This window comes from Malurus melanocephalus, unplaced genomic scaffold, assembly GCF_030028575.1.
Source record: "Malurus melanocephalus ecotype Western Australia unplaced genomic scaffold, MMel_1.1 scaffold_408, whole genome shotgun sequence".
NCBI lineage: Eukaryota > Metazoa > Chordata > Aves > Passeriformes > Maluridae > Malurus > Malurus melanocephalus.
The window spans coordinates 286,173-308,806 of NW_026623640.1; the positions used below are offsets into that span (position 1 = coordinate 286,173).

The 22,634-nt window shown below is 37.0% G+C and overlaps 1 protein-coding gene across 1 annotated transcript in view; it reads left to right on the forward strand.

The window, feature by feature from the left end:
* Positions 1 to 2,678: 2,678 nt before the first annotated feature.
* Positions 2,679 to 22,634, forward strand: part of RYR2 (ryanodine receptor 2) — a 288,052-nt gene continuing 268,096 nt past the window's right edge. The window contains exons 1-2 of the mRNA XM_057379481.1: positions 2,679 to 2,702; positions 17,388 to 17,507. Coding sequence (XP_057235464.1) covers positions 2,679 to 2,702; positions 17,388 to 17,507 — 144 coding nt within the window. The remainder of the gene's footprint in view (positions 2,703 to 17,387; positions 17,508 to 22,634) is intronic.

Here is a 22,634-nt window from a genome sequence, read left to right on the forward strand (position 1 = left end):
TCTCAGCATGTCATAGAATAAATATAATCAGTCTTAAAATGATATATTATTAATGTAAGTATTTCTTGAGAATGCCAAAAATGAGCTGGAGTATCTGTGCACTTTTTATTTTTGCAGTTTGTGATTTTGCCTCAGTGTTCTTATCACTACATCTGTAGAAGCTTTTTAATTTCCTAGTTAAGTGTATGTGACAGAGTTCAGACTTTCAGATCTTAAAAAGTCATCTTAAAAACATCATTACAAGTTTGTCCTTAAGTAAAGACCAAATATGAGCATTTCTGAAAAAAAATACCCCGTTTAGAACAATTCAAATGCAAAACCTGCAGGTTTGAGTCATCAGCTGCAATAAACAATGTGAAAAGCCATGCATACTTGTAATTCAATTTATTTCTACTGATTTTGTGAAGTGAACAGTCAGGAAGCTCTGGTGATTTCAGGGTGGCAAGTGCAGAAGGATTCATCCTTTCAGAGTTAGGGAGGTTGAAGTGGAAGGGACAGAAGCACAGCAAGTGTTCAAATGTTGTAGATCCCTTATTGTTTCAGTGAGTTTATTCTTGGCAGGTAGTTTGGTACTCCAGTGTATACTTGACTGTGAATGTGAAGTGTCTGCTGTGCTGGACCCTCTGCTAGTGGTTTTACTACCAGAAATTCCCACTAATAACAATAGCTAAACTTCTTTTGACTTCTGTAGTGCTGGCATGGACATAAATATCTTTAGTTTTCTTAGCTTACTTTAGCAGAGATCTTCATAACATGAAAGTTTAACTTGGAAGGTTAAAAAAAATTATTAGGTTATTATTAGGTGATGTCAGGCTTTTCTTTTGTACTTCATGAATTTGTGTTATTCATAGTATTTTGTAAATTAATTTGCAGTTCCTTGTGCAACCATTGCAGCATTATCCTTCTGTAGCATGAAAGCCACTGTTTGTTCAGTAGGGTTGTCTATGCTGTGCTAGTGATCCACTGCTTTAAATTGGTTTAAGTCCTGCATGCTGTAGGGTTTTCAGGTGGAAAGGCAGAAAGAGGTCTGTATAATTTCATTTTATAGGCTTCACTTTCCTTTCATTTTGACAATTTTTTTGGTTTAATACTAATATGGGCTTTAGGATGAACCTAAAATCAGGTCAGTATTGAAGAAGAGAATAAGGTGTATTTGTATAAGCAAAGTCTGTGGTTCAAGTTATCTGCTTTATCCATATTTCTTTCTTTCCAAAGGGATTTTTTTTCATTTTGTTTTACATCTGCAGTATTGAGATCAATGGCCTGCTCAACAAGGGTCAAGAAAATCTCTATCTAGCCATTAATATTCTTAAAATCTATGACAGTGTATGGGGAAAAGACAAAATATCTATGTCTCATCACTACTTAAGATGAATATTTGGGAGCTGGAAGCCAAATAAAACCATAAACCTTGAATTTTAACCAGTAATACTGATTTGATCATGTTACATGTGTATGTCTGAATGTGTGTGTATGTAAATCTGATTCAGTGGTCTGTATGCTTTAATCCTGACAGCATGCTTCGTCATGCCTAAGGCTTGCCAGCTTTTTTTTTATATATCCTTTTCTGGTGTGGTAATTACTGTGGGAATTTGTGATTGCTGACCTGCACTTTAGTTCTGTTATCTTATGTCTGTCCATAAAAAAATGGACATGAAGATAACTGGTAATGATGACCTAACATGAGAAGTATAGCAGGATTTGTCAACTATTCAGTTCAGTTTCCTTTTTTCTTGACATTAGTTTCTTTCCTAATGGCACTAGCTTGGACATAGATGCCTTAAGCCCGACTGCAATTCCACTCCTTTTCCTGGGACAGCCAGCTGTGTGGAAACTGGACTGCCAAGGCCTCGCAAAATTTATTCTTTCTTCATAGCTTTTCCTGCTTCATCTAAATGCTTTGGAGCAGCTGTCAGAACACTGGAGAGTTGGCTGGCTCACAGTTCATGCTGGCTGAGGTCTGTAAATCCTGGGTTGCCTCAGGATTTATTCATGTTGCCATCTTGCTGACTGTGGCCACTCCTTAGGTGTTTGGGAGCTGAACGCTGCATTGCACACGCTTGTAAAATAATACCAAAATGAGGGAGAAACCAGTATTGTGACCAGGGACTCAGTGGTTGTAAGTAGAGATGGAATAAATGACTGACAGTTTCTTTTGAATATCCAGATTTGCATGTGGTTGAAATTGATATGCTGCGGCATTCTTTGCTTGGTCTTTTTGTGGTTTGGTTAAGGCACCATGAAGTCAAAGATTGTGTAGCCCCAGTTCACACTGTGCTATTTGTTGTTATTTAAGACACAGCTGTTATTTAAATAGTTGTGCAAATTTTGTCTAAGTTTCTTGACGTTTGATGCCTTGAGCTCTGGTGAATTAGTTTTCATACTTCCTCTTCACTGAAAACATGAGAGTCCTCTGTAGAAGGTGAAAGTTTCTCTGTTGCCTCTTGTTGGACAAGCTACTAGAAGTGAGCTAAGACTGATTTAGGGAGGATTCACCTCCCCTAAACTGGGACACCCAAGTGTTGGTCACCCCAGCCTAAGTTGCTTATTGAAGAGTCCAAGGAGAGGAGTAGATACCTGCAGAGAGCAGTTGCTGTGGGTTGACCCTGGCTGCAAGCCAGGTGTCCACTAAGTCTACTTATCACTCCCTTTCCCTCTGGGACAGGAGAGAGAGTAAGATGGCGAACAGCCAGCAGGATGAGGTAAAGAAGTTTTATTATAACAAAATTACAAAAATAAGCAAAGACTTGAGCGCGCAAAAGCTAAAGGAAAAAAAAAAACGAAATCAATCTCTACTTCCCATTAGCAGCATTGTTTGGGCACTTCTCGGGAAGCAGGGCTTTGGCACGCGTAGTGGTTGCTCCGGAAGGCAAACATTGAAAACTCATGAATGCCCCCAATTCCTCCTCTCTGTCCTCGCTTATATATCTGAGCTGACATCATATGGTATGGAATATCCCTTTGGTTGTTTTGGGTCAGCTGGTCTAGTCATGTCCCCTCCCGGGATTTTACACAGTCCCATCTCTTTGAGGGGGAAGGAATGTCAGAGGCATAGCACGGCTTGGCAATAGCCAAAACACTGGTGTGTTATCAGCTCCTGTCCAGCCACTCCTGCAAAGCACAGCACTGGAAAGGCTTGAGCTTTACCTCAGTCAGACCCAATACAGCAGTTCATCACGGCTCTCTTAAATCCTGGTTTCACAAGGTGTCTTCCTTTCTGGAAAACTCAAGTCCTGCCATCTGCTGTAAAGGAAGCTGAGTAGCTGTAAATGACAGCTAAACAGACTTAGCTGAGAGTATTTTAGGTGCTTTAAGGGTGGAACATCCTAGTCTAAAGGGTTTGCAGGGGCTCAGTGAGCCAGATGGACTCAGTAGAGCCAAAAGAAACATATAGGGGCTCATGGTTCTTAGTCTCTTTGATGACTGTCATGTAGCTTTGCTGCCATACTTGGAAGTTGTTTAAATAAGCACTAAAATCAGTGAATTTAGAGGACAAGCACTGAACTATAATTGTGTCCCAAAATGAACTTATGTACATGTACTGTGTTTGAGGCAATATGAAAACTTCCATAACATTGTGGATTATGCCTTTGTTTTAACAGTAAATGTTACCATCAGTTGAAATGCATGGAGGAGTAAAAATAGTAATGAAATGTGATACTCATAGTAATAAGTAGCCAAGTCATTACATAGTATTCTGCGATTTAGACATATCTTACATTAAGAATTAAATTTTAAAGATATTACAAAACAGCTCTTTAGTAATGTAACATATGAAAAAACCCAGTGAAAAATGCCCAACATTAACATTTCCAGGCTTGATTTTCTTTGGCTTCGATAAAGCCATTATACGTAAGGACATTTTAACCAGGGAATAGATTTTCTTTTTCTTGGGTGTCTCTGATTTGCAACTGATAGTGCAATTTTTAGCAAGGGTGGACTTGATAAAGAGCAGCCTGTGAAAACAGGCTATACATAGAGCCTCATACTGGAAATAAAAATGTTTATTTTTCTCTCGTCTTTAGTAGCAACTCTGACATATTTCTGGAGATCTTCTTGTATATCAGATGCAGCTCATATGATAACATGATACTTTTTACTGTCCCAGTATTTTCAAAGTACAGTGGAAGCAATGACAGAGTTTCTTATGCTAAATAAGAATGGGGAAAATGGAGTTCAGCATATGATAATGGAGTCAGTATTTGAGAATTTTTTCTTTCAGCTGTGATTAACCTACTTCTAACATTTGTTTGTGAAAATGTAGGATTTAAAAAATATGTAATGCAGAAACATTATTGCCATGGTATAAACAGACATGGCAAGAATTTGTTGATGTTTGGGTTTTTTTCTCTTTCTCCTGCTTGGCAATAGAGTGAAACTTACCTTTTATCCCATGTCATGGTAAATATATATATATATATATATATAGATAATATATATATAATATATATATATAATATATATATTATATATATATATGAAAGAACAAAACGTGAATGTACAAGTATAAATTTCTGATTTATAGTGTTTAAGTTTGTGCTTGTGAATAATTTTGTGTGTTGAAACATTTGAAAGTTAGAGTTGAAGTGGCTGAAACATACTCCTGCTGTTTCAATATTCTTGGTAGTAATTTTCTATTTCACTGGCTCATGTACAATAGCTGATGAGGTTGTTCAGGGGAATAAACAGGAAATAAAAATCAAGCTGTCTCTGAATGTTACATTGCAGCATGTACACAAGCCTGAAACATATTTTTGCACCTGCTTTATAACATATTTTTGGGACTCACAGTTCACTGCAGCCTTCTGTCACTGCGCCTCATTAAAATCTGTGAAGTTACCTGCTGGCTTGAGAGCCTGGTGATGGAAAGCCATTTTCCCGTGTGTCTGAAGATTCCTTAATGTTTCTGAGTGTGCTAGTTGAATCTTGTGGCTCTCCCATGAATTTTTCAGTTCCACAGGAAGATTATGAAGTACTTGAGATAAATCATGAAAAAATTGAATGCCCTGACAACTGCGGTAAAGATAAATTCTTTTAGGAACCCATAATTTTATACTATTTCAAAATGCAGGATTAGCACAGAATGCCTGGGGATCTGCTTACGATTCTATTAATACCTGCACAGTCTTTAATAACCAAGTCTTCTACTTCAGGATGCTTTGATTTCTTATGCAGAAATTGTGAAGCCTATGCAACTATTGCACTGAATATTTCAGTCTTTTTGTACTAAAATTACTTTTCAGTCCACAACAAAAAATGGAAACAGAATGGCAATGGATTAGTGACAAAAATTGTAGTGTATTCTTCTCTGGTGGAGGAATTCTGTGATATTCTCAAGTACTGATTAAGTAGCAGCAAGTTACAGCACTTTGTAAAGTACAGAGGAATATCCTGTGCTTAGTAAAACCTGTGGCTGTGTGGCTACTGGATGATCTGGACCTAAATTCTGCCACAGAAATTTGACTTGTGGCAGACCCTGCCTGTCAGCTTCACTGTAAAATACAAAATATATTCTGTTTGAGGAGGAAATGCTGGGGTCAGGATAAGAACTGTTCAGGTGTTTTGATTTTCAAGGTGTTGATGCAGGAGATGTTCAGTATGCCACACATCAGCCCTCCCACCCCATCCCTTATTTCACAGCATTTCAGGAGCTGCCGAGAAGTAGCCAATTAACGTCAGAAACAGCAAGCCCAGAGGCCAGGTGGAGCATTTGGCTTCTGTCAAAATATTTTGGGATTATTTTAGCACCTGCCTACTACATCTTGTTGCTACCATGTAGCATCTTTGCTACCACTATTAGGAAGACTTCTGTTGCTTTACAGCCCCTATAACCATTGGGTTTTTTTACAGTATAGAGAGTAAATGGGACATTAGTGTTTTAGGGACTGCTTCTGAGGGCAGCTGTTGCCAGGGAAGCTTTTATGGTCATGCTATGTCATGATGTCTCAAATAAAGTGAAGATTTATTTTTTTTTTACTTAATTATATTTCTCCTAGGATATATCAGGGGAATTTCATGGATTACATTGCATTGTTTTGAAACATAATTTTAAAAACAAAGGAGTGGGGTTTTTTTTAAGTATTCTTGTATCATAAAAGTGAGGTGAAAGTAGAGCTGGCAAGTTATAAATAAAGTGCCCAATTACTATTGTCAAGAACATCTTTTTTGAAGCAGAGTTCACTAAAACCAGAACTCCAGTGGTGTGGCTTGTCATACAACTTTATTAAAGTTATAGAATAAATACAGCTTAACTACTGTGGTTCTAAATTGGGGTAATGTTAACAATAATTGTCAATATCTGTGGTTCAAGCCAGGATCTGTGGTTCCTGGCTTGAGGAATGTTTTCCTCATAACACTTTTCTTGTAAAGCTGAGTACCATTACTAGGACTGAAAACTCCTGACAATAAAAAAATGACCCTCTCAACCTTGCCTAGCAGGCTTGACATCCTTGGCTATCCCAGTGCTGCTGCCTTGACTGACTGCTGGTGGTATGGGTAGAACATCCTCCCTCCCAAATAGGAATTATTTTATTTTTGTCACATAATATGCATATAAACTGCAATGTGCTAGGTATAGTGGTTTATTCTTAAATGTGATCAAGATCAAGCTGCCTCTGGCATTTTGTCTTTTCTTGTAGTGTCATTTCTGGGCATGTGGAAAGGGCTACCAAGAGTCTCCTCCTTTCTTCCTGCTGCTTAATGTACCCAAGTGTGTGCATCATTAGAACCGAGGTAGAAGAGATATCAGAGAGGCTTTTAAAACTGAAGATGTTTTAAAGTGGTGGGATTAGAAAATCAGGGAATAACAGGGAGTACATCTGAGAATAGGAATTTTTCAAGGGATGGTCTGGAAATCCATGGATGGATTTCTTTTTCAGGGATAGATGGATAAGAATTTAAAAATTCAATCCATAAAGAGCGTTCCATATTCAAGGGAGTATGGTGGTCTGTGCCTGGTGTTCTCCTGCTGCATGGAGCTCTCCTGCTGCATGACTTGAATCACTGAGAGTAGTCAAAATCATTGATTGCTACTCTTTCAATGTATCAGTCCCCATTTATCCTTCTGCTTCTTTTTACCTTCTTGCTGAGGAGAAGAGCAGTAAGATTCCAATATTATGATTTTGTCAAATATGACTACTGTTCAAACCTGCTGATAATTCTGCAGAACAGGGGGAAGATAGCTGCAGACCTGACCTGTTCATTGTCGTCTGTTCTCTGGGCCCTGCAAGTAGGGTCACCAAGTAGAATGTTACATCTGCTTTATTGTATTTTATGTATTTTTCTGTACACTGCAAGCACTGTACTTGTGGAGGATTTTCTTTTGAGATTTTTTTTTTTTAAGTCTACACAAATACAGTCAACTAGGTGGGGAAAGAGGTCTTAAGCACAGGGGACTAACTTGACAAATGAGAAGTTTCATGGGAGATCTGGGAGTGAAATTCATCTGCCTCTTCTGTCAATTTAATGTYCTTCTTGTCAGCTGCATTGGCCCTACAAAAGGCAGTTATTTCCTGGTATCTAGGCATTATAGTTGCTTAGATATAAAATTTGTAGCATAGAGTTTAGCATGTGTAGCATAGACTGCTGCAGTCTTTATTTTATACACTGATATTTTGAGAAATAGGTATATTGGGGCAGGTTAAGAAGAGAGAAATGCTTAACAGCAGCTCTCTTTGGAGACAGTGAATATTGGGCCCTTTTTTGAAAGTAAAAACAGTATCATTAATGAGAAAATTAAAATCTCCTCTGTACTTTATTTAGTGAAGATGTCTAGGAACTGGATTTTCAGTATAATGATTGTTTGGGGTCAGCTGTATGATGGCCCTTTTATGGCATTTGAAGCTGAATAGAGATTGAATAATGGCCATAGCCCTTTTGGACATGTTCATGGGAAGGTACCACATCCCATCTTAATGATTTTATTAATGGTCTACAGGAAAGAACAGGCCATAAATCAAAGGTGGTCAGAGGAGAAGTTGTGAACAGTAGTCTGAGAGAATTTTTAAAAAGGAATTAGTCTAAGAAGAATTCTTATTAATTAGACAATTAATTAGACTAATTAATTGGTGGACTTCTCATGGAAGCAAGAAGGTATCTTATGGGAAATGTGCGAAGTGCAAGAGTTAATCTCGTAATTACATCAGCTTCAGAATGAAAGCAGGGAGAAGTATTGTCAGAGAATTACATGGCTCAAACAGGTGAAGATGGGAATGAGTCTTTCCCCTTACTCCAAAAATAAATGCAGTGACAGGTGAGTCTTTGGGAATTGGAGAGGAAAGTTTGCATGATTGATTAGGCAGCTGCAAAATACCAGTTTTTAGATCACTGAATTGGAATAATTCAAGAAATACTGGTGATAAAAGATGAAGGTAAGGGGAAGTGCTCTAGGATGGAATGCACAGACTCAAGCAGAAGGTCATATTAGAGACTTAGCTGCCTCAGGCTGCTCACAAGATCCAAGATTGAGGGATGATGAACCTTTTCTCATGTATTTTTGCATGGAAGGGATAATGTAGAGGGGAGGTTTTCACTGAGTTGGAGTGGGTGGACTTTGTTCATGAGAGAGGTGTGTTCTCAGAGCCTTCTTGCTCTGGAACTCATTTAAAGGAATATATATATAAAAGAAAATAATGTATCTGTTCAGTTTGAGTCTCAGTATTTTGTGACCTTGAACAATTTATTTGCTTTAACATGAGCCTCTGTTTTCCAGCTGAGATTAATGAGGTATTTCTCAGAAAAGTGTTGTAAAATAAAAACCCTTTAGCGATTATTTTCAGCTACAGCATTTTCAGATACTGTTGAGACTTGGTATTTATTAGCTATGAGTGCTGTGAGGTTATAAAGTCCTTGATATTTGTTAGACTCAGTTTTCTACCTTCCTACCTCAGACAATAGATATAATCTTCTGTTTGCCTGCAAAATCTTGTAGACACCTTTTCTAGCATGGTCTCACCTCTGTCTTTACTGCTACTGTTATTCACACCAGCAAAATCAAATATAGCACAGAGATCTCCCATGCTGTAATTGCAACTTGGAGTGCAGAAGAGGCATAGCCTGGAACTAGTTAGTGAAGGGATAATTCAATAGATTCTTACCGAATTCCTAAAATAGGTGCAATTGTGTCAGAGATAAATTCGAAATACTGAGGCTGTTAAAAAAGCTGAAATCAGCTCACCAGATGTTTTGTGTTTAATTTAGTATCTGTACTTTGTTAACAGATATTTTCCACCACTCCTCTGTCAGCTGTGGCAGATGCAGAGTTAGCCATTGCTAACTATGGTAACAGACAAGTTTATTAGACACTGACAGCTGAGCTTGGCATTTTTTAAAGATTGTAGGACCACAGGAGCTAATTGGTGAGAAATAATAAAATGAATAATTTAATTTGGAAATATGTTCATTTGCAGACACATTTTTAGTAGAAGTCAAATCAAGAGCATGCTAGCACGTGCACATACACAAGGCCTCTGAATGCTGAAACCAAATTTGACGCAGTTTCATGATGACTTGGCGGAATATAGAGCTGGAAGAGGAAGCTTTAGATTATACGTAGATAGTGCATCTACTTTCAGTGGTGTATGCACGTTGCTATCACTAGTAAGTTGTTTGAGCAGGTGGTTGGTGTGTGCAGCTGAAGTTTACAGTCACCTACAATATCACAGTGTAGTGCCCAGCCAGAACAAAGCCAGTGGGATGTTTGTTTCTCCATTGAGCACTTCTCAAAGCAGAGAAGGTGCTCTTGTGACCTGTGTGTGCTGGAGCTGTGCATTCTGTTTGTTAATTGCCTGCTGATGACACTCTTCACTTTCTTTGGGTGGMTGTGGATGCATAGGCCGGGATGTGCTCTGTGTCAGACAGTGCAGTGCTGAAGCACAACTCCTAGATAAACTCTGCTTTGCCAAGTAGTGTGTAACGAGTTTTTTCCCTTGTTATTTAGTGATTGCTTTCTGACAGGCCCTTTGTAGCATTGTTCTTTAGTGAAAACTTTCCCTGACAAGTGCAGAGTATGAATCTGTGTGACTCAAGGTGGGTTCATTTCTTCGGGTTTGGTGTCTTTTGGTTTTGTGGCTTTTTTTTACTGCTGCATTTCTTTAGTACTGCAGATTGCCATGATACTGCTGTAATGTTGCAAATTATTTTGATGACTTCCCCTTTGGGGAAGGAGGAGGAGGTAACATTTTTGTACTAGCAGCCTGCTTCATAGTACTGTATTGAGAACTACCAGCTAATCTGGTCCTTTGGAATTCGATCTGTTCTGCATAGAGTTTTCTTTCTCAAAGGAGAATTCCATTACTCCTTTTCCGTTCCATTCCATTAGGAGAAATTACTCCTCCTACAGGATAAGCTAAAACAGGTACAATTAATTGTGCTCAGGCCGTTTAGAATTGCATGACCAGACAAGTCACCTCATTTCTTCTCATCCTAAGACAAGTTCAGCTATGCATAAATCATCCTGAAAGAAGTTTTCTTGAGAAATATTCGCAGTCTTATAATGATGAAGCTTCTAAATTGGTATGTAAAAATGCTTTATTTTCAGAAAACCTTTTCCTTTCTAATGTTTATTTCCTTAATGTAACGAGGAACAGTATTACCAGTCCTCTATTCCATGTTTTAGTCACAAAAATACCATTGTTGCCAAGTTTTCCCACAATCTAAGTGGACTGCATCCCAGCAATTTTGTTTTTCGCTAGGTATCGTTAATCTTTTTTCTCTCTTCCCTTTCCCTATCCAATATGAAGAGTCAAAATGGATGAAACGCATGATTGTGATGGTGATCTACTACCAAGGAAGTAACAGAATTGTAGTGCAAGCTTGGATATGTAATCAGAAGTTTGGGGCCTTTTCCCATATCTGTCACAATCTTCCTTTGCATTCAGGTATCAGAAGTGGTAGCATCATTGTCCTAATTCAGTGGTATTTCAAAATTTGGTAGTTTGTTGAAAGTGCTGGTTGGTCATTCAGAAGTAGATTTAGCAGTTAAGTGATGTTATTCTCCGAGTGCTTGTTCTATTGCTGTCTTCTATACAAGTGTTGAGAAGCTGTTTCATCTCCATAGATAATGGTTCTTGCGTGTAATGTATGTGGTGTTTCATAAATCTTGTGTGACAAGGCTTCTGTTGTCAGCAGAGACTTGGAGAAGGAAAAACACCATCTTGACTTGTTACTTGACTTCTCTGTTGTAGCTTTTTACCTTCTAAAGCAGATAAAGAAAAGGGCTCTGGGGCAAGTTGCAGTAGTAGAGCTTCTATTGAGACTTAATGTGCATTGTGCGTGTTACTCAGATGCCTATCATTAAAAAGTCACATTTGATTTGTGAGGGGTCTTTTTTGTTTGTTTGTTTGTTTGTTTTTGTTTTTTTTGGGAGGTTTTGTTTTTTGGTTGGGTTTTTTTTTTGGCTGGTCAGATGTCTGGAGCCATCTGAGAGGATTGATTTGTGGACCCTATTATCCTGTAAGCCTGTGGGTGCCTGTAATTATATGTCTTGTGCTTGTTGACCCACACGTCTTCCAAACTTTTATTCCACTCTGTAATCAAGGGCTCATCTCAACAAGGCAAAGCGGAGTTGAAGTTTGTAAGTCAAGAGGTATTCTACAGTTTCCCTAGGCAGAAAGCCGTTTGCACTGGCTAAATTTCTATTTAGTATTTTAAAGTATGTGTGGCACCTATTCCCATTGCACGGCTCAGTTGCACAGTAAATGACATGCAGTGAAGCATAACTCTGCCTATGTGGAGTTTGAGGAACCTATTAAAAATTGAGATATTAAATTAAAGTCTGTGCTGCGATCCTGATTTGTAGCGTATGGAAGTTGAGGAAACATTCCCCTAACTGCAGTATTTGTCATATCAAACAGCAGTAGGAGTTTGAAAGTACAAGCATAACTTACCAAGTTTAACCTTTGAATGCTGAATTTTGTAAATGTGATGTTCTCTGTTCTCTACACAGTTTCAGAATTAGTGTATTGTCGGAGCTCAGTAGAAACAGAGTCAGCATTATATCTTTAAGGAAAGTACTTATGTGTAATGAGTCAGATTGCAAAGAACACAGCAAATTATTTAAATTACGAATAGGTCTTGTTATTTTTTGCATTCTCTGCAAAGGAGTAAAATAGAAAGTATAAAATTTAAAATCAAGGAAAACACTTGAACCAAGTTGGCTGGTTTTATCATGTTATAGAAGGGAAATACTCATGTGATGAGTTTAGGCACCTTGGGCTGCAGAACATACAGTGTTTCTAAATAAATGTATTAATTGTGGTGTATTTCTACTTTATTTATCTCCACCTTTTCCTGCAGAGGGTTGTAGCAGGAGTAGAAGCTCCAATATTGTGCTTTTCATACATAATTAAAATAAAACACTTTGAGTTAATAATGGGATAGTTAGTAAAATAGGAAAATAGCATACAGTAGGAAAATATATTTTGCATTCTCAGAGAATAGAGAAAAAAAGAGAAATGATTCAGTCTTCCCTGTATTTTGACTCCCCATTAAACTGTTACCAGATATGAATGAATTCAGAAGTTATGGAAGTATGTGCAATGATGAAAACTTTATAGTATTACAGTGAGTGGAATAAAAATAAAGTAAAATAAAACATGGTGAATATTTTAAAAAACCCAACCAAACAAACCACCAAGTATTAGGTTTCCAGGAAAATGCCACAGCAAATTCCACCCTCTAAATGTCAGATGTGTCCATGTTGAAGAGTTACTAACAGCTATTGCACCGTAGATGATGCCTATCTGTGGGAATTGYCAGAAATTGTAGTTCTTTAATAGAATTAACTTGAGAAGGTTAAGGATTAGTCAGAACTGACTTTACATGGGAGGTAACAACTTTCAGGGTTTAATAGGACACAGTAATGCTGTCTATTGCAAGGAAGTATATAGGTGCATATTTGTGTGAACCATCTGACAAAAACATCTACATGTACATACATATGCATACATCATACATACATGCTTTTGTTCAGTCATAACTTGAAACTGTTGTTTTTGGAAAAATGCACATAGTCAAAACATTCATGTGGAAACATAACATTCCCACATCTTGATATGAGAAATTAACCCTTCTTTTTGACTGGGTAGTATATATTTTATGTAATCTTAGGAGATTTGAGTTTATTTCATAGAGAAGTCAAATAACTGCTGCAAGTGAAAGTAAGTGCTGTTAAAGAGCTTGAGAACCCACTGTTTTAATATTATACCTTGAGAGCAAACCCCACTAATGGCTATTAGTGGCATTGTTTTGGGAGTTACTTTGGATTTTAGGAGTAATTTTAGCTGTAGAATGTGTTATGGTATTGTTAAAGATGAGTATTGGTTTTTTTTAGTCACTGGATCCTCTGCTAAATCATTCAGTTATTTCTTTAGTTTATGTGAGTATAAAGATTTCATGACAAGAATTATGTAGCCCTTAATGAATAGATTTTGTAATGAACCTGCTGTGTTGTAAAAGGCTAGTCTTTCTTCTTTTAGCGGTGCACTTCATATTGTCAATGCTGCTATGCAGAGACATACACAGACTCCCACATGTCTTAAAACATTGTTTGTCCAAGTTTATATTACAGGTGGATTAAAAAAAATGTACAAGTGATTACATTTTAGCATTAAATAACTGTGCTGGAAGTTGGTTTCTTGAACTCTCAAATGTTTGTGTTTAGTTTACTGTGATACTAAATTACTCAACATTTGCAGATATGTTTAAAAGGCACTAATATTCTTGTCAGGAGCTTAGCATTGCCTCTACCCCCCTGAATTATCGGTCATGTATGAGAAGAGTTGATGTGTCTGCTTAACTTTTGAAGGCTACAATTACAACCCTCTGAAATATAAATTACTTTGATTAGTTATAATCTGACAGGAAAAATAATGATGATCTAATATCAAAAGATAATAGGAATGGACCAGTTTGGGACATCTCATAATTCAAGGTGTAACAATATTTGAGAGACATTTTTCTTTAATTAAGTGCCATGCACATAGTAGTGTTCTTCATATAAAAGCAAAGCGAGATTCAGCGAAGGTCTCTTTGGTGGTGGGACTTCAAGTAAGGAAATTACACATTTTTTATCTCTCCTGATGCTGGAGCTGCATATCATTTGCTGATTTGGTAACAGTTTTAGCAAGGCACTGCCATGAGGCTTTCCCACTTAAGAGTCTGCTTTAAAGAAATGTAATGGAATAGTGTATCTAAATGTAATTCTGCAATTCAAAACAATCAAATTGAATGTCTATAGGAATCTTCGGAACATACAGTCAGTAAATGTTGGAAGACTGAATCTAGGGTGGAGCCTCTATTAGATAATTCTCTAATGATGGGCACAGAATTGCAAAGCGACTTAGAACTCTGTGTGTGTGACACATCATTATCCATAATTATCTTTCACTTGATGTGACAGGTGCGTCACATCTTTCTTGAACTTCTGTGCCAATTTTTTCAACCTGAAGTAGAACAATAAGTTCTACAGCAATGTGCCTCTGTGGCGTGAGTTAAGAGAACATTTATTGAGACCATCTCCATAGAAAACAAAGAAAATATAGTAAAGCAGAGTTGAAATTTTGTTTTAATGAACGTGTCCTGCCAACCCAGAAATAAATTTTGGAAAAGGGCATGGGAGGGTGATTAATTTTAATGAAGTTGTAAGCATTCATTAATAAAACGTCATTTTTTTATGTGCCAATTATGTAATAAGATTATCACTGTACACTGTACAGGGAAAGAAGGGGAAAATGTTTGCAAAATGAATTGAGAAAATTTATGTGTCAGGAAATTTAGCAGTTGCTGTATTCCTGTTCTTCATGCTCCAACAGTCAGCATCTGCATTATGCATGTGTGCTTGGTAATTGAACTTAATTAGTTTGCAGGGAGGGATATGATGCGTTAGATCATTAACTAAAATTAAGTACGTCAGGGACTTGCCCCAAACCAACTTAAAGTTTGTTACTGTCAGCCGAGAATAACTTTTGTAGATGGACTATGTAGAACACTTTTCAGATGTTCTCTAAAAACCTACCGTACAATGGTAGAAAATGGGGCAGTATAAAACAGAATCGGTGGTTCATTTCAGTAGAAAGCAACCTTAATATGTTGTCTGCTTCTGGCTGTGAAGGTTCTATGTTAGAATCTTCTCTTGTGACCGTTTTTGCAGACAACTCTAGTATGGTGGTAACAGGGTTACTAGAATTTCATGCTGCTGGTGTGGTTACTTCAGGAAACTGTGCTAGGAGGAGGAAGGATTTTTATAGCTTCAATCTAACACCACTGTTTGTTTGTTTTTTTGGTGTTTTGGTTTTTTTTTTTTTTTTTTTTTTTTTTTTTTTTTTTTTTTTTTTTTTTATCGCATGTAAATAAGATTAGTCAATAGTAATTTAGTGCTTTAAAAAATAAAAACAACCAGCCAGTTGCTCTCCCCGCCAAATGCTCTTGGTTTTAATAGATGAAGTTACTTTTACAAAGAGTATGCAGTAAAGCTGTTAGGTCTGGATGTGTGGTCTTTTAGATCCTTGATTCTGGCCTGCAGGGATTTGTCTTTGTTAACTACGATTTTACTTTGTGAGTTTCACCAGTAACATATGCATATGTCACATTTTCTGCCTATAATGCCTGACTGGAAGCAGTTATTACTTTATACCTCTGCAATTGACTGTGGTCTGCAGCATGGGCACGATTGCTGGTATACAAGGAAAACTGGTTTACTTATGTTTACCTTTGTTATATGGGGACAATTAAAAAAAGGGCATCAGGAATTAATTTTTTGAGCTTCTATGTATGCTCCTGCTCTTTTCAGAATGAGATACACTTTAATTTGGCCTAATGACTCTAATTATTTGAATGAAGTAAATGAAACAAAATTAAAGGCTAGCTTAATTCAGGATGGGTGTTTACTGGTGGCTTCAAATTATTCAGTTCAATTTAAATTCAGAGTTTTTTTTAATTTGATGAACTTTTCTGAATGTCCCTATGTAGCAATGTCTGCCTATTAGAAGTACTCTTTTTTGGTAAACATTCCTGCTTTAGTGCATGTATTTTTGCAGTCTCAGCCTGTTCTGTTTCCAGTTGTGCACTTCATCCTCTAGTTTTATTGTTCTATTTATTGCATTTTACTTACACTGTTAAATATGGCCTCTTCATAGTAACTCATTTGAAATTTGCTATTGGAAATTCATAAATGAATTGGCAGAGTGCACAGGGGTATGCTACTATTTCTATTCTCAAACAGAAAATCTTTGCTAGAAAATAGATTCATTGCAACAAAATTTTCTTTCTGTAACTTGAACCATATTTCTGCAGGGATTCTCCAGCTGATGGTTGTATTACTTAGCAGAACTGGGATTTAAATAAGGGTCTGGCTCTGCTTTTTGAGGCTTGTTGATAAGATCTCCTTTGACTATTACTACAAGGAATTAGTCCCATGAAATTATGGTTAATACATATTAAAGGCTAAGGAACACACTTTTTCCTTTGCTGTGTGCAAGATGACATTAGCTCCTCCTAGACTATCCTTTCTCAGCCATAGTGAGCAGAGCTATGGGACAGCTGTCCCAATTACTCATTTTTCCTTTTAATTTCTGGGTATTTCCTGCCTCTCTTTGTATGCCTGCACATTAGGATAAGCACAGAGCACTTAACTGGCAAGTTCATAAAAGTCTATTAAATTCAATATGAGATAGTGGTAGGACTTAAGCTTCAGCACCCTGCTTAGTCATCATACTTCTATTTTGTATCTCAAAGTCTTGCTCACTCATAAAAGCCACAGCATGTCACCACACCTCCTTCCGTTAGGTAACTGTGGGCAGTTCTCTCCATGGAGCAGCAGTGACTTGGCACTAGCTTTTTTGGAAGAAAAATCCTTTATTTGCACAAGATTATAGAAAGATTACTTTTCAACTTACTTAGGCAAAAAGGCTAAGTTATGAAGTTTATACAGAAAATTACTCTGAAGACAGAAAAAATACTTTTTTCTTTTGTTACTTATTTCTTTACCTTCTAAGCAAGTTGCACTAACTAGAATATGTGTGATATATACACAAAGAAGTTAATTCAAATGTATATGGTACCCGTCAAATAATTGATTTTTGAGCTTTTCCACTTTCTTGTGTTGTATGACTGACCTATCAAATTTTTGGGTGTAGTTAACCTAAAAATCATCCCCTGACTTTTATTACAAGGACAGGCAGGCAGGAAAAGCACGTAGGCAGTTGTTATAATCATTTTAGTTGATTTGCTCACATTTACAACTCAGAATAAAAATTTGCTAAGATTTGTTTCTGCTTGTGTTCAGGGATAAGAGTTTGTGCATTTAATAATGATTTTCTTAAAGCTTCCACAGGTCTTGTTGGGTCAGAAGCATAACCCTAATTCTCTTTTGTGCTTTTTTTTCATTTTAGGATGATGAAGTGGTTCTGCAGTGCACTGCAACTGTTCACAAGGAGCAACAGAAATTGTGTCTTGCTGCAGAAGGATTTGGCAACAGGCTTTGCTTTTTGGAATCCACATCAAATTCTAAGGTACCACTGAGTCTTTTGTCATTTCCTGTCTTGAAGTAAAGATAGCTGTAACATGGCTTGCTTTGATGTAATATACACAAATCTGTCAAGGAGACTGAACAAATCAAACCTATAAATAATGTGAGGAATATTTAATCTCCATTCAAAATTTAATTGTTTTTTTTGTCCTTTGTCCAGACTCTAATGCTGTGTTTTCAGTTTTGGGTTAATTTTAAAACTGGTTAGCTGCAGAATACCATCCCCAATAATGTGTTTATTATTTTGTGTCTCTGAACTCAGATAAAGTAAGCCACAGTGCAACTTTTGTGTACTGCAACTCAAGGATMAATTGATTGCTCTAAGTCCACATCCATATATGCAGTAGGTAGATTAGTTTGGAAAAATGACTTTGCTGTTTATTGCCATGAAGGGATTTTATTCACCATCACATATGCTCAAATAGATGTTGAGAAGACTCAGATGGTCACCCTGAGGGCAGAGCTGGTTATGTGGACAAAGTAATGGCTATACGTGGACATTTTGTTCATAGAAAGGGAAGAACATTGCTTAACATATTTGTTTTTTTCTTCAGTTAAAATATAAATATTTGATGAGAAAATATAATAAAGGCAAAGCATCTGGAAAGGCATCTCGAAAGAATTAAAACAAAAAATGATGGTTATCTTGCCAGCTTTCATAGCATCACTTAGATTCTCTCTGATACTTCATACTTCACAGAGTAATGCTTCATTTTCTGTCTCATCATTTAGAATGTATTTTTCATAGTAATAAATTTTTCACTAGCATATTAATGATTTATCATAATAGCAGTGATCTTGGTGAAGTAATTCATGCTGCTCTGGTTTAAGTGAATCATTTTAACAATAAAAATGTACTAGGATAGAAGTGGTTGTAGTGCTCGTTGCCTGTGAGGCCCGAAAGATCTATGCAATGAATTTATTATCATTCAGTAAGTTTGGATATTAAATCCACAGTCTCTCTCTCCTCATCTAAAACTCCTCAATATTCTTGTCTTTAAGGAATACTGTGTAGATTTCATATCAGTTTACTATGCTTGTTTGCTGATACTGCTTTTTCTAATTGTTCTACAAAGCAATCTGTATTCTGCTCATTCTTGATGAGTTTTGGCGGGGGGGGGGGGGGAAGCAAACAAAAGAAAGCCCATGCAGCTCATTGATGTTTTAATTTTTAAGGGCAGACAGTTGCTAGGATGAGCTCATCTGAAGTAATTCTTAGATATAAATACTGAGGGAGCCATAAAATTATCAAATCCTTAAATGAAAGTTGACTATAAATAAGAGTAAATAAAAATGTTTTTCTTCTTAATGTCTGTATCCATAGAATGTTACTACTGCATTATATAAGGCGGAACATAGGAAATATTCAAAGAGGTATGTGTTAATTTGAAAGTAGTTCCATTAGAGTTCTTGAGCCTGTTAAAAAATTTCTGTGCATGTCCTTATGGCCATATGCCAGTTACAGTGAGATTGTGATGCACTTCAATGCAAATAGTAGTGTGGCATCTGAATTTCAGGCAGGGATCAAGGATGAGATGCAAAACCCAGCACCAGTTAAAGGCCAAACACAAGTCACAGACTTCAGCTATCATCTTGGACTTGCATTCTTGAGAATGCTTGTTACTATTTTACTTTTCTCCAGTATCTTTCAGGATGTGGGTCTTTGTGGTGTAGCTGACGTTTTATTAGCGCAACTTCTCATACACTTTGCTGCCTCAGGACCACTAAATAATACACACTACTGAAGTAATGGTCAAATTGAAGATATATCTTGAAGGAATCATTTGGTAATAGCTGACTCTTAGTACTTACCTCTTTACAGCAGTAAGACCTGAAGATAAGGCAAAAACTGCATGTACAGGCAAAGTGAAACAAGAAGTTCATTGAACTGTTCCCATGAGTGAGCAGGTGTTCATCCCTAGGAGAGCAAGGCTTCATCATGCAACCTGGGTGTCTTGTGAAGACAAATGCTGTCATTCTGAACTCCTTCTGCTTCCTTTTTCATCCCCCCTGCTTTATACACTATGCACGAGGTCATATGGTCTGGAATACCCATGGGGCTGGCGGGAGTCAGCTGTCCTGGCTGTGTCCCCTCACAACTCCTTGTGCATCTCCAGCCTCCATGCAGGTGGAGTGGGTTGGGGAGCAGAAAAACTCTTAATGCAAAACTGAAAACTGCTCAAATTGACCCCATATCTTGAAGAGCAAAATAACAGATGAGCAAGACATCAGGTCTAAATTGTGTGTAATTTCATTAATAGGGGACAGTGCTGGATATAAAACAATCAGCCTTGTCCAAGATAAACTCCTGACCACATCTTCTATAGAGGTGTGGTAGCTCAAGTGAAAAGTATTTATAATTGAATTTCTACCAATTTCAAAGCAGATCTGTCTCAAAACAGATCTTGTTCTATGAATGAGTTGCAAGTTTCAAATATATAAGAATACTAGATATATAAACCATCGACAACCAGCAGGAATAATAACAAAACCTAAATAAGATGGTTTGTGCTGAAGACAAAATTTAAAATGCTTAGTTTCCTTGTTTCATGCAAGTTTTGTCAAATCTATAGCATAAGTTTTAATTTCTTAAGTAAGAAGAAGAAAGTAAGGAATGGGTGTGAGAAAAAAATGACAAAAGCCCCATAGTCATGGTTTAACCCCAGCCAGCAGTCAAGCTCCACGCAGCCGCTCACTCACTTGCGTACCAGTGGGATCAGGGAGAAAACTTGTGGGTTGATATAAACGCAGTTTAATAGGAAAAGCAAAACCTGCACACAGAAGCAATGCAAACGTAGACCTTCGAGTGGTCATTTTCAAGATTTAATACTATATTTCCTGGTTGCTTCCCCATGCAAAAGGAGGAAGATTATTTGTGCTTTTGTAACAACTAAGGGAGTGCTATAACTTGCTGTTATAACAAGAATATTTTCAACATTGAGTTGAGGGTTTTAGTTTATAAGTAGTCTGGATTGGAAGAGGGAAGTTGGGCAAGTTCAAGTAGTTTGGAGTTTGAAGATGAATGCTTTGTGACCCTGTGTTTGAAACACAAATACAAGTTGTTTTTATAACTTTTCTTGTGCTTACAGTTGGATTGCCATATACAGATACAAGAATAACTTTTTCTGTTTTTAGAAAAAAAGCAGTTGATTTATTTTGCATTAAAAAAAAGAGGTCAAATGTTAAAAGAAGTATTTATGCTCTTAAAGAGTGTGCATAAATGCACAAGATCAGAGCAGGCTGCTTTTCCTGAGTGTTTGATTATTTTTGAATAATTGCTAAAAGTCTGCTGTTTGTTTGAAAACCTGTAGATAAGAGAGATGGATGTGCAGTTGATACATGAACTACACTGGTTCCTCTAGTCTGTTTTTCTTAAGGAACCAACATGTGCTTAATATCTGGAGGATGGGAATAGTACTGTGGTTTTCCACACTGTGACTAGTTGCTTAAGATGTCCTCCTTACCTGTCTTTTTCTGGCTTGGCCTTTTCCTTTTTTAGAAAGGAAATAAAATGTGTGATATCAAGCTGGTCACCACAGAATAAACAGTGTAATGGTAGTAGCTCCAATCGATGAAACCTTACTATTCTCTTTTTTCAGATCGTATCTCCCCTTGAGGCAGATATTTGGAATTTTAAATCCACATAGCAATGGGTTATATGTGATCTTACAGAAATAATTTTTATCAAATCTAATGTTCCCTCTGGGTTCCCATTACAATGAGTTTTAGCTTAAATTGGGCATTATTTGCTGCCAAATTGGAATTATAACCTCTTCCTATCTTCAAGCTGTACATTCATGAATGAGGAAGAGTTTCTTTTAAAATCATGCTCACTTATTTTTCTTAAAAGTACAACATGCTATTGATAACATTAATAAGCCAAAAGGAATTTTAGAGTTCTCTGTGGCCTAGTATGAAGATCTTTAGGGCAGTGAAGGTGTGCAGTCTACTTTTGCCTTGCCTGCAGCCTGGTAGCTGGTGAGCTGTGCGGGCTGTCAGGTGTTGAAGCTCTTGTGCTGCTTAATGATGTGATATTCCTGTAAACACAGTGAATCTTGGTGAATAATGCTAATTGATGTTTTGAGCTTTATCTCCTTACAAGTTCTCCWTTTCTTCCCACCAGATAAAGACAATGTATTTAGGAGTGGGAAGCTTGTTCCTTCTCCCATGTTTTCATACTCTTCTCTTGACATATTTACAAAGATACCATCCACAAAATGTTGCCTTTTCATGAGCACTGACTTTTTACATGCTATTGAAAAAGAACAGGAAACTAATGTCACTGCACTGATTTCAGAAGCCTGATACAATCTTCCCTTAACAATACTGTAAACTTCTTCTATCCCAATGTAAATGTCTTTTAATAACAGGGAGTTATGGATTTCAGCTTTTATTGGTGTTGTATTGATCACTTATATTGCACAGTACAGTGTTTACAGCTGGCAGTAAGGCAAAAATTGGCAGAAATGTGAATCAAAACAAGCAGTTGTTCAAATGGCTTCAGATAATGTAGGATGAATTAGCTTAGATAGTTTAAGTTGCTTTAAATGTGGGAAAGCATTAAAGATGGGAAATGCATGTGGGTATTTTTGTCTAGACAGTACTTTGTGGAAGCTTTTTGTTCTGTGTGTTACTGAACAATAAGCAAAGAAGTAATTTAAAGCAGCAGTAGCTTTTATCTTAAGAGCTTAGTAGCAGTATTTTGGCACACTAGACCAACAAAACCCAAAATTTAAATATTTTAGAAGCTGAAAAAAATTATGCCTGAATTATTCCTTTTGATTTTGTAGTTAATAAGAGTGTAAGTTAAAGCAAGTGTTTATTTTTCACATAATGCAGTCGATGTTCAAATATAGTGCCATGCACAGGCAAGCAGGGGCTTTAAATACTTAGACATGGATAGATAAGCCACAGTTTCTGASTGTACACGGTGAGCTTTATTTTGAAACAGATATTTATGCCTGAGAGTATTATTGCCCTTTTTATCAGCAGTGAACTTTGTCAGTATAAGTCCTTGAATCCCTGGAAAGTTTCTGGGCAGGCAGTGCTTGCTTTTAGGACTCTTCAAATCTTTCTGTCCCTGACCCAAACTATCTGTTGAGTTTCTCTA